Source organism: Pezoporus wallicus, unplaced genomic scaffold, assembly GCF_028554395.1.
Source record: "Pezoporus wallicus isolate ANWC-B61680 ecotype Strahan unplaced genomic scaffold, APGP_CSIRO_Pwel_v1 contig_6732, whole genome shotgun sequence".
Taxonomy (NCBI): domain Eukaryota; kingdom Metazoa; phylum Chordata; class Aves; order Psittaciformes; family Psittacidae; genus Pezoporus; species Pezoporus wallicus.
The window spans coordinates 396,761-409,160 of record NW_026638638.1 but is presented as its reverse complement, the minus strand read 5'-3'; the positions used below and the strand labels follow the sequence as shown (position 1 = coordinate 409,160).

The window sequence follows — 12,400 nt, the reverse complement described above, 5'->3', positions numbered from 1 at the left end:
CAGTGATATCAGCACTACTAAACGTAGGAGGTGAACAATGATTTACGAAAGAAAAGTAATGAGGGAAAAAGCTCCGTAAAAGAAACCATGAATCATTAATTATAATTGGACAAAAGGGGGATGGGGCAGAATGCAATTACAGAATGCCTCAGAAACCTCTGAAGGAAATAAATACATAGAAACTTTTGTTTCCACTTCTTCTTTATGTCCATATAAGCAATGGTGGGAGTAAGGGCTTGTCTGCTTGCTTTTGTTTTCCTTTTTTCTCCTTTTTTTTTTTTTGTTTAAATAACAGCCCTTCTAGTAAAAATTCAGAAGACAATTAGATGGCTTTAGATAATTAATAAGAGTCTCCTTTTTAAAATAAAACTTTGATAACACATTTCTCCATTTCTTCTATATAATACAGCTTCAGTGAAAGTATGATGTAAGGGAGCGCAATTTGCAAAGAGTGGGGGAAAAAATTGCCAACCAAAGTTCATAACATATACACATGTATATGCAGGACATCTACACTCTATATACATATTTAATATACGTATGCATGAGTATATATCAGGAGAGAACCAACAGGTACGTTCTCCACATACATAAACTGAAATAGCGTAATATACGTGTGTGTATAAATATGTATTAATACACACACAGTACAGACATACCCATACACACGCCCCAACATATGTATCATAGAAATCGTCATGTATGATTGCATGAAAGCTCAGATGGAACAGCACACCAGTTACCTTTTTCTAATAGAAATGCAAGGAAGACAAAGCTCCATGGCTGAATTGTGGCCAAGAAAAAACTGTGCCATATCCATACGGAAAACGTGGAATGCAGTACGACTCGATGACAGAACTGGAGCAGCATTCTGCATTGAAACTGAAGCCTAAGTTAGCCAGGAGTTTCAACAGTGCTTAAATGTGACTGAGCAGGTTCTGACAGCTGCTTTCTGCTAAAAGGATACAGAAGCTCCACTTAGCCAGAAAACAGAACACTTAAAACCACAATGCACTTATATAAGCGAGATCACTCAATACACAACTGGATGCAAAGTGCTAGCACGTTAATGGTCAACTCTGCAGCTCGTTTTAAAATGTTTGATGGTAAAATATAACAAGCTGTATTTCTCTTGATATTTTTGATGACAACCTCACTGCTCAGAACAGAGCACAGGGCTGCCTTGTGTTTACTGCCTGCACTACAGAAAACACAAACCAAGCTCCCTTTTTCTCCCTGGGGCTGAAAATTGAAGACAGTTTTTGGTGTGTTCATTTTTCTACTTTTGAGCATTTACCTCTAAAATACAATGCCAGGTTAACCTTTTAGTATGCTAGGAAGCTTTGCATCAGGTTCTAAGAAAAGTCTGTGTTCATTTACAAATCACTGTCATACTCAAGCACAACTGAATAGCTGGGAAATTCTGCATAAGTTCAAGCAAGTGCTTAGGGCCCAATTCAGCTTCCACTACAGTCACCAAGAGAATTTCCCTAATGCATAAGCAGAGCTGGATTGGGCCATTAAACCTGATTGCTGACAGCAAAAGAAACAGTAGAGATGCAGGGACAAGGAGGAGCTGGAATGGACGCAATGGAGCAGAGAAGCAGAAGAGGTTGGCATTGCAAGAGGCCTCAGTTAGTATTAATATAGAATAAATGAAAGCAGAAACGTACCAAGGCAACTCCACCATGAGGGCTGAGGTAACACAGATCAATGGTGACCAAGCTCCTATCAGTCACTGATGTCATCCAAATCCCTCAGAAGAATTAAAACAACCTTGTTTGGCACAAGTGCTTACCTGTTACACGTATGCTACGTGGATAGTCTCTCTCTTTAGCTCACACACTCGCTCATGTTACAACTAATGTACATGTGTGTGATACAATGTATACCCCACCTATACATCTATATTCATGTATATATAGGTTTAGATTGATTGCATTCACACGTATTTATTGTACATCATGAGGGCAAGTCCACATTCCGCAAAGTGCTACCAACATCTCATATACAGATACATCTCTCTGTACAGGTATACACAAAAATTGGTATATTCTTCACCATAAAGGCATAAAAGATTTATGCTCATAACTCCTATTACCATCAAATAAGCAGAAGGAAAGGCCTCTGACAACTTCCACCTCCCTGCCCTTTCACTTGTATGTGTATGTGCCAGAAATGAATTGTGGGGAAGAGGAAAAGGGGAGGGATGCCTAGGGGGGTGTTGTTAGGGAGGGGGATATTAAAAAAAAAAAAAAATTGAAAATTATGATTTGATTTGCAACTGCTTAAAAAATGCCTTCAAAAAATTCAAGTGTCTGTGCAACACTGGAAGCTCTGTTTTTCTAAACAGATTTCTAAAGTCACCAGGATCATCATCATTAAAAGTGATACTGTATGAATAAATAACAATTAGGTTGCTTTCTCCAGCCTAAACAGAACAGTATGAAGAATAAGCCAATCTGTAAGAATGTTTCTGACTTCTCACAATTGCAAGCGAGAACTCTCCATAACAAAATCTTCCATCTCCAATTATAGGGGGAAAGGAGGGGAGGGAAAAGTTAAATGGCCATAATTAAATTCAGAATTTCACAGCGCAAGTGAAACTCCCTGGATTGAAAATGTATTTTGTTCTGCAATGCCACAACAGCAATTTTTGGGACAAAATTAATATACACAAAAACACTTGTGAAAGAAAATAATCTACTTTGAAGACAAGATCCTGTTACAGAACACAAACAGTGCCCCTTACAACCTAATTTGAAAACACAAGTACACTGATTGACAACATTTTCCAAGTCAGACCACAGGAGATTCAGGTATTAATTTGCAAAGATACAGCAATTCCCACGCCTCCCCATCCATCAAATGCAAACCTTCCCATTTCAATTTCTCCTGGAAAACATCACTCACTTCTCCCATCTTTCCTCCTCCCCCATTAGTTTTATTTCAAGGCTGTCTTTGGGAGCTTGGTATTTTCATGGCATTTTAAATAGGGCTCAATGCAACGCATTTAAAAAACAGTAAAATTGACATGATATCAGAGTTAGCCTTATAACAGAAGATTATGTAGTAGAGAGTTTCAGTTATTTATACAACAGTGAAGACATAACAACCCCCTACTAAATAATCACATTTCTACAATACATTCCATCACCTCTTGACTACTTTTCTCTTTACAAAACTATGACCTACATACAATATACACATTCGTATCGCACATACATCCCCCCCAATGCATATTTTTTGTGTGTATATATAATACATACATGCACACAAGCAGTCTAATTCTATTTATAAGTCACAGTGGGAATTCCTTTGTGAGGAAAGGAGGGGAAAAATTCCTGAATAAGACACTGTAGATTCCTAATGTTCTGACTTTTCAAATTCCAACTCACAGAGCTAACTGGAAATAAATACATGAAAAAAAAAAAAAGAAAGAAAGAAAAGGTCTTACAAACTTGGTTCACAACTTCCAGCTACAGTAGTTGGATTTCTTTAATTTGATCTATTTACCCTGTAACTAAATTTCTAATCATAGGTACAAACCACAGAGAAATTATTGCAGAATGTAACAATTTAGAAAGAGTTATATGAACAGTAATATAAGGGTTAAAAAGAGTTCTATGCTTGTTGATACAGGATACCATTTTATTTATATATATATATCTATATATAGATATAGATATCTGCAAGGTAGCAAAGAATAGCTGTACACCTTGACACGGCAAAGATCCAGTGTAAAAAGGTGCTTCACTAGTTTGTTTTTCCAAAAAGCTTGTATATAATTTTATAGCTATTAAAAACACATATGCAACATAATTCATTACACTCAATACAGCTTTAGTATAAAACTTATAATTTATGAGGTGATGTTAATAGCATAAATTAATATACCATTTCTCTTTAAATCTACAATAAGTATTCTGAAAGCTCATTGGGGAAGGGTATCTTTAAATAAAAAGTTTAAAGCTGAGCGTGATGAAAAAGATTCTGTACGTTGAACTTGAGATGAGAGCCCCGAGAAGAGTCCCTAAGCCAGACACGGTTTACTATAAAACTGAACAAAGATTTCTCTTTCTTGCGCTCTCACATAGGTGACGCTCTACCTTAAATTATTATTTACTTTTAAAACTATTCACTTTTTTTTTCTTTTTCCTTTTTTTTTTTTTTTTATGTTTTGTTTTTTGTTAACTGCCCTTATTTCTACAAGGAATCCCTGAGACATACCCAAAACTGTACAGTGAAGGTCATCACTGTTCAGAGAAACTGGTTCAACCCTTTCTGGTAGGATGTAGCTATTTTGCATGAGAATTGAACTGTCCATCATTTTAGAATGAATCTATTTGCACAGGAACCAACCACACCGTTGAAGACGCAGATTAGAGAGTCATTTCAGGGTAAATCAGCCCACTCCAAGGCAGAAGCCAATGCCATCGCAGTTAGCTACAGCAGAGCAATCTGCACCAAAGTTAAAGTTTTCCAGAGGATATCTGGGAACGTTACCTATCCAAAGTTCCCCCCCCTGCGGGCACCGGCTGATGATGACAGAAAGCAGGTAAAACATTAGCGTTACTCGACCAAGGTCAACACATGTATGTGGTCGATACACAGGTACTCTGGGCATCTGTGTGTGTGTTTGGGGGACTAGCAGGGAGAAGGAGTAGGAAGAATGCATTTTTCTATATCAGGTAAGTACAGTTTTAAGGTCAAAAGCACAAGTTTCCTCCTGTTCACTTCCAAACCGAATTCTGTGAGCCAGAGTAGACTGAAAGATGCCAACACGTACTTCAAGGAGACAGAAAGTGTTCTCCAACTCTTGCAATCGATCTATGGCCAAGCCCACTTTCTCCTTTCATTCTTTCACTATGTTACCTTATTCCACAGCAGACAGAGAATGAGTATGCAAAAGCAAAATACGACAGGGGAAAGCAAAGAACCCAACAACCAGGAAAAGTAGCAGAACAGCAAAGAAAAAGCTCCCAAGCCAGTCACTGATGTAGTGGGGTTTTTTCTTTTTTAAAAAAGGGCTGAAAACATGAGTGAGAAAATTGTCAAAAGCATTTCTTGCATAACTCCTTCTCCTCCACCAAACTCTTCTTTCCCAGTAACAGTGCTTTTGTCTAGTTTTAAAGAAAAAAGCAAAACTTCACCTGATAGAGCTAAAGGCCTCTCATGACCAGGCCTCTCCTCCTAAAGTCTAAGTTTTGTAAACAGAAATGCAGATTTTTCCACCAAGTCTCCTTACTTTTATTTGGGCTTGTGCATATTGAGAATAACAACTTACAGTCTTCCTTATGACTTTCTACTGATGCACTTCTCAAAAGAAGAGGAACTTGTGAGAAGGTAAACTCTTGCTAAAAATACCTGCACATTCACTGCTAGCATGTGCACTCCCATAAACAATGCTGTACCCACAACATCTAGTTTATGGCATATTAGCGTGCTGTGAAGCATGATCTTGCTCATTGCTTTGAGAAATACTCTGATCTATTGCACTGTCTTTCCAGCATCTGAAATGTATGTTATGAAATGCAGGAATCTCTCCTCCTTTTCATTTTACAGCTGTATTTGCTCAGGACCACAGAAGACTTACCAGTTGGCATTACTTACATTGGAGAACTATCTCGGAATGGGAGAATAAAAGAATGATGAAGAATGTAGAGGGGAAGGAAACAAAGGAGGTACAAGAATCCCACAACACTCCATCATTAAATGTGGCCCAGAAGATCAGAAAGACCTGAAGATCTGGTCAGTACACTAGCCCAAAACTATTCCTTCAGTTAATATTGACACCAACACTGGACCTTGCAACAGGCCTGCACCGAGAAGCCTTCACAGGAAATGGCAAAAATACAAAAGCAAAACTAAACATCCTACCAGGGAAGCTGCCCAGACACCCACACCATTGCCTCACTGCAGAAGGTCACTGCAGGTAAGCTCTCTACTGTTGTCTGCTGAAAGCACCTCCTGCCACCAAACATATGACCTACAAGCCCTGAAAGATTCAACTGCAGGTAGGTGGCTGGCTCTTCTAAGAATTCTCACCTCCCTGTACCAAGGCTTATACTGTTGGAGAATTCACCAGCTCAATGCAGCACAAAGACAGTGAGAAATACCCCTGGAGCCCTGCTGATGCCTACAAGGAAACACAGCAGTCAAGGTGCTGCAGGAGCTCAGGTAGGAGCTGGAGTTCAGAGGCAGACTAACAATGCATGTACACAACCATCAGGGCCATGTTCTCAGTGAAGACATCTGTCCACTGTTGATTATACTCCTTCATGAGACTCCTTCCCTGGCAAGCAGATTCAAGCCCAGACTGTACTTTGATGTGGTCACAGTCACGCTTCAAACTGAATTTGGCAACTGGCTTGCAAGTTCAGTCCTAGGCCCTTTGCCCCAGCCATGCCCCTGAAGCCAGTAGCAGCACACTATGCCTAACAACTCACAACAAAACTTCCCGTTATTCAATACCCATCTCCTGCTAGGAAGACAAAACCAAAAAAAGACGCTTTGCTTGCCTTCTTTGCTATTGTGGATGACTCTCCTCTGATATTTTTTTTCCTTGCATTTGTACTAATAACATCTCTTGAGTTTTCCCTAGCAAGTGATAAGCTTCTCGGGGCCTTCCAGTGCCTTCCAAATGAGTACCGCAAATCCTCATTTCACTAACCTGCTGAATGAAGTGGGCAATCTAGCTGTTGCCATCTTCTCCACGGTGCCTGAGGCAGACCTGCAACTGTGCTACCTCTCAGCATTATCAATTTAAAGCTTTATGCCAACCAGAGAGAAGAATGCTACTAACAAGAAGGGAATTAAGCATAAACCTGGAGGAACTAGAAGGCAGGATGAGACAAAATGATTCCATCTTCTTGCATCAGACGTACATCTTCTTGTATCAAAGTAACTACGAGGCTAAAGAACAAATCAACTTTGAGGTATCTAAGCACATACGACTCCCCTCAAAGTTGGCATACAGTCTTCCCAAGTGAAAGGAAACATTAAAGTGTCTCTTACACAATGCCTTAAACACCAGGAGAGCATAAGGCTGTTCCTGTACATTGTCAAAGTTCATCCTGTGTTAAGTACTTTTGTACAAAGACTAATAGAGGTGATATTATTACAAAAAATGATGTTCCTGGTATTTTATTCTAAGTCTTTTTTTTTTTTTCAGTTCTTTAAAACTCAAATCTTATGTAAAGAAATGAACTTTTAGGTTCAACTACCTTTATTCCATTTGTTAATACATAAAGGGTATGACAAGCATTGATCATCTCAAATCAATGGACTGAAATTGCTACACTGGCTCTTTGGTGAAAGGGTGATTAGAGTGCTAATTGCTATGCAAGATGATACACCAAAACCTTTGTGAAAGAGCATGGATACTACTCGGGAACCACATAAATAATGGCCTCACAGACCACCTTAACCAGAACTGCAGTATTTCCTAGAGGAAGAGGTGTGAAACTGGCTGCACATGTATCTTAGACTGTATCTCTCACATCCAACAATAAGACACTGATTCACTGAAGTCAACAGGCTGCGTGAGCGCAGAAGCCCACCTGGAATGATCCACCATGTAAAGCTAAGATCAAGACCCGTAACTGCTTAGAAGGCTGTAACCATGAAATCAGTGGCAGTGAAAAAACAGGAGGTGAACCAGGAAAAGGCAAAAGTGGTGGCCCATTTCAGAGCTCTGTGTCAGACAGGACAGAAGGATTCCTATTTCAAATGTATACAAACCAAAGTCTATTTTTAAAAGTGCAGCTTTATTGCAAACTCAGTTTGCTCATTGAAAAACGTTACGTAGTCACTTTCCGAGGAAGAGTCATCAAGGATTATACAAAAATTGAAGTCTGTGTTGGGGAAGAGAGTTGCTATCCTAGGCTGCCTTAAAGGAATGCAGGTAGGTGCAAAACGACCATTGATTTCAAATGGGAATTATGGACCTGTAGAGCTTTTCCCAATTTTGAAATTCCCTGACTAAATCAATGCCCAGATTAGGAGCTGGGTTCTGTTCCCAGTTAGACCAGTACAACCTCACAATGACCTTAGACCAAAGAGCTCCTCCATAACTTATACCAACATGACCAAGCAGAACTTGACTCTCTGTTCCTCTGTTCCCTTCCCCTCACCCCCTGCATTTGCTAAGAAAGAGAAATGTAATGTGGGGCAAATATACCCTGCACTAGCTGCAGCTTCTTTGAAGTTTGGTGGGCACAAGAATGATATCAAGACCAAAGTCCTGAAACCAATTTACAGAAATTAACATCTTCTAAAATGACATGAATAAAGAGGCAGGTTAAAGAATTAACCATTTGGTATACTAATTCTCCACTCTTTTTCAGCCAGTCATCCAAACACATTTAAGAAGGTATATGGACACAACAAAATTCATTTGCAAATCAAACAATTGTCTCCTCAACAAAGTATGGGGAACATAATACAAACATAAATAAATGCCTTGTCAGATTTGCCTCATTTCACAATACCACTGGGCATTCCTCAATCAGCAGGACAATCACAAGCAGGATTTCATAGGCTTCAACTTTTTACATGATTTTAAAACATTTAAATGTTACAAACATATTTAAATCACCACTTAAAAATATTCGGCTTATATTATTAAGATCTATTTTACCAAGTATGAAATAAGGACGTCATAACAACAGAAGCATGAAAATAATTTTTGTTTCCTCCACCCACATAACACTTGCAATTTCAGAAAAGAACATATGCATCATCCATACTCCTTTGTATTTAAGGAGGAAAAATCTTTCAAGAAAAGAGGGATAGAATGATTGCTATGATAGTAAGAAGACACAAGACCTATCCCATCTAAATTCTGTTCCTTAGCAAGACGGAAGGAGAGGTTTGGGTCAGAGGTTCTGGTGCGGGCCTGACTGCTAACAAAATGAGTTTCTATAGCAACTTAACTTCATTCAATGATCCCTTGCTCAAACGATTTATTAGGCCTCTCTGTTACATGTGCTTGGTACCTCTTAATTTCCTGAATTAATCTTAGAATACATGCAGGTAGGATGTTTTACTGTAAGGTAGAATGAAATATGTCAGTAAGAGACTGAAATGTGGGATTTTCCATTCTCTCTCATCTGCATCTCAGAAACAAAGAAGAGTAGAGACTTGTTACATTAAGTAGGAGCTACTTTTACAGTTAGAGTACAGTAGCAAGTTTGAGCCCTATAAAGTCACAAGCAAGTTCCTTTTTCCCTTTCCTGATAGAGATACAATTAAACACACCTAAGGATTTCTGCTGCTGCTCTCTCTTGGATTAAAAACCATAAAAATCTAAAAGCTAGTGGACTCCTTTCTTTAAGAACTCAAATTACTACCAAAAAGTCTGAATACTACCTTTAGCAGGTGGGCAGTAAAGGCAAAACTGTGCTGCAGACAGAAGGGGTTCTTTTCTATTTTGCTTTAGTGATTTCTCTTTTAGTTAGCCATGACTGCTGATAGGTACTTGCTGGTTCCTTACATACATTCAGCTTCCCATAGAGAGCATCAAATCTCACACGCGTTGAAAAAATAGTATGGCTCCCAGTGGGAGGAAAACTATCCAAAAAAGTTTCAGTAGCTAGATATAACTTGAGAAATGCATCCATTTGAAACTTATCAAAGGGTCTGACCTAGACTTGTGTGGATGGGCAGAATACCAACCAAATTCTTCCCGTTTCAGCTGGGAAATACCTGTCAGCCTGTCAGGCAAGAAGTTCTTGGACAAAGCCACATTTGAAAAGGCAAATTATCAATGCTACAAGGCCACAGTAATTCAGCAAAGGAGGGAATTTCTGCACAGGAATCTTCACTCATCTTCACTCATGATCTATTTCAATCCTTCTGATTTAATTTCTTTCTTTTTCCCCCTGGGCTAACTTTGTATCAGCCTTCAGATTTCTGGGCACCCAATCAACTGCTCCCCTTGCTGCTCAATGAATTAAAAAACATCACAATAAAACAAAACCAAAAGAACAAAACCAAAAACCCCACAAAACAACAAAAAATCAGCATGCAACAACAGTGACCAGCTCTGGAAGGGGACAACTCCCACTTCTTCACCAAAGGCAGAAAAGGAACTGCTGCTCCCTGTACCCCAAACACACACACGCACACAGAGGAGGTCAAAAGACTATTTTAAGAAAATGCCAAACTCATCTTGAACCATGACCTTGATTTAGGACTTCAGTGCAGCATTCTCAAATCAATGCGTGCAGCCAAGTTTTCCATGCCAGATGCTACCTTTGGAAAAGGGTAAATTAAAAGCAAAAAAAAACCAAACAAACTTCTGCCCACTGGAAAACTTTCTACCAGATGCTAAAGGGATGGCAAGCACTGATCCAAACCCTAGGGAACAGTAACATGCATCAGTAATCTGAGGTATCTTTCTATTTCTAGGTCTTACTGTTAAGATCAATTGCATCCAGTAACTGTGCTGTATCCTTAAGGAATTTTTGGGAACGGTGAACCTGCCTGCAAGAAATGAGCACCGGTGCGTAACAAGCACATGTGAACGCTACAGCAAGGTTCACAGAGGGCTAACCCTGGTCAGTATTGAAGCAGGGGTTTTCTTCTCAACCCCCTCTTAAAAAAACAAAAAGGAAGGGAGGACAGAAAAAAATAAAGAAAAAGGAAAAAAAGGAAAGGTAGAAAACACAGGTCCCCCATCTACCTGCACAGAGCCAGGCAGACAAGCTCAGCTGGAGGTGGTGAAGGGTGCAGATGCGTTATTGGTACTGGTAGCGGTGGCACCGGTCACTGCGAAGCCCGTGGGAGGAGCTATGGAGCTGTGGCTGGGCTGCAGGTCCTTGGGGATGCCACTGTGGGAGCTCAGCTGGTGCCCAAAGGCTGCGCTGAACTGAGGGAGCTGCTGTTTAGGGGAGGTGGAGGCCATGAGTTCAGCGGAGGCAGGACCCATGCCACTAAAACTGGTCTGCGGTAACCCCGGGAGCACACTGGAGCTGTTGGGGGTCACAGTGGCGAAGGCAGGCTGTGTGGTCTCTGAGTGCGAGGTGGTAGGTGGTGTGGACAGGGAGGTGGACAGGAGGTGTCCATCTGCACCAAGAAGGTTGCTAAACGGAGAGGGGTCCCCAAGATTGACAGGAAGATTCCCCCAGTGAGTTCTGGGGTTGACCACCCCGCTAAGTGGCACATCCAGCTGAGTTGGGAGCAAGTGCTGTGCCATCATGGGTATCTCTGCTGAGAAGGTAGCTGCCAGGTTATCACCAGAAAAGGATGTGGTATGAGGGGATGTGATATGGTCACTGTAGGGAGACGGCACATGCTCACTATCATAATGGCTTCCATGGGGTGAGGAGTGTGAATGGTCACTGCTGTATTGCTGTCGTGAGGTGATCAGGTCATCTGCCTTGCTCAGCAGCTGGGCAGGGTGGGGCCTCTGGGAGGCATGGCTGCCATCATGAAGTCCATGAAACTGTCCTGGGAAGGCTCTCTCCCCAAGGCCACTCTGGCTTATCAGAGTGGCAGAAGTAAGGCCAACGTTGGCTGGGGCTGAGAATTGCCCCTGGATCTGCCCTGCCAGGGGCGTAGGTGAGTTGGACAAGGTAGCAGAACGGAGCAAGTTCTCATCCAGCTCCAGACTGGAGAAATTATCATGTACTATACGCCCATTCAACAGCTCCCCCAGATCCGTGTTAACCTCTCGACTCAAGGACTGCATTCCTGGAGCTCCAGCACCTGTAGAGAACACCCCTATCCCTCTATCTGACAGCTCCTGAACTGGCACACCATCTGTCTGTGTAAGTACTCCAATGGTACTCAGGCACTCAAGAGAAGTCACAGCCTGTAGGGCCCGTTCCAGTTCCTCAGCCTCTTCTGTGGTTGGAAGGAGATCTCCGTTTTTACCTGCAGGAACAAGGACACACAAGTTAGCACACTCCTCTCAGGTGAGCCCAGCACTGGCACTCTGAGGCTGCAGATGTACAAACAGTTCAGTACAGAGCAGCAGAGTATGATAACCTTTCAGAATGGCTTGTGGTACACAGAAAATTTCATTCACCTGTGTTAACTAGATAACCAAAGTAAAAAATTAGAAATTACACCTTCCTCTTCAATGGAACTCCCTCTCTCCACCCTCCTCTTCCACTACAAGATACCTCCCCAGCTTACTAGACCTAATGTAAAAGCACTCGAATTGAGATTTTCTTCAATGCTGCAATAACACAAATAGTCCACAAACTCTTTCCTACTTACCACATTACAGCCTGGACCTGAAAGTCACACAGTCAGTATAATTTAGGTTAATTTCAACTCAAACAGTCTGATGTCACCTCATATCAGAAAATGACCAAAGAAATCACATACCCCAATGCTGGGTTGTTCTAATTTCTTTTTTGTATGTGACAGATACTAAGACTTAGAATCC

The 12,400-nt window shown here is 40.9% G+C and overlaps 1 protein-coding gene across 5 annotated transcripts in view; it reads right to left on the bottom strand.

Annotated features, from left to right (window-relative positions):
- Positions 1-275: 275 nt before the first annotated feature.
- The window catches only part of INO80D (INO80 complex subunit D), a 43,759-nt gene continuing 31,634 nt past the window's right edge, over positions 276-12,400 (bottom strand). For 2 of the 5 annotated variants that reach the window (XM_057411789.1, XM_057411793.1), the window contains one exon: positions 7,751-11,880. In XM_057411789.1, coding sequence (XP_057267772.1) covers positions 10,712-11,880 — 1,169 coding nt within the window. In that variant the 3' untranslated portion in view covers positions 7,751-10,711. Of the gene's footprint in view, positions 956-7,750; positions 11,881-12,400 lie in introns of those variants that run through there. The other 3 variants (XM_057411790.1, XM_057411791.1, XM_057411792.1) reach the window with 3 other exon arrangements.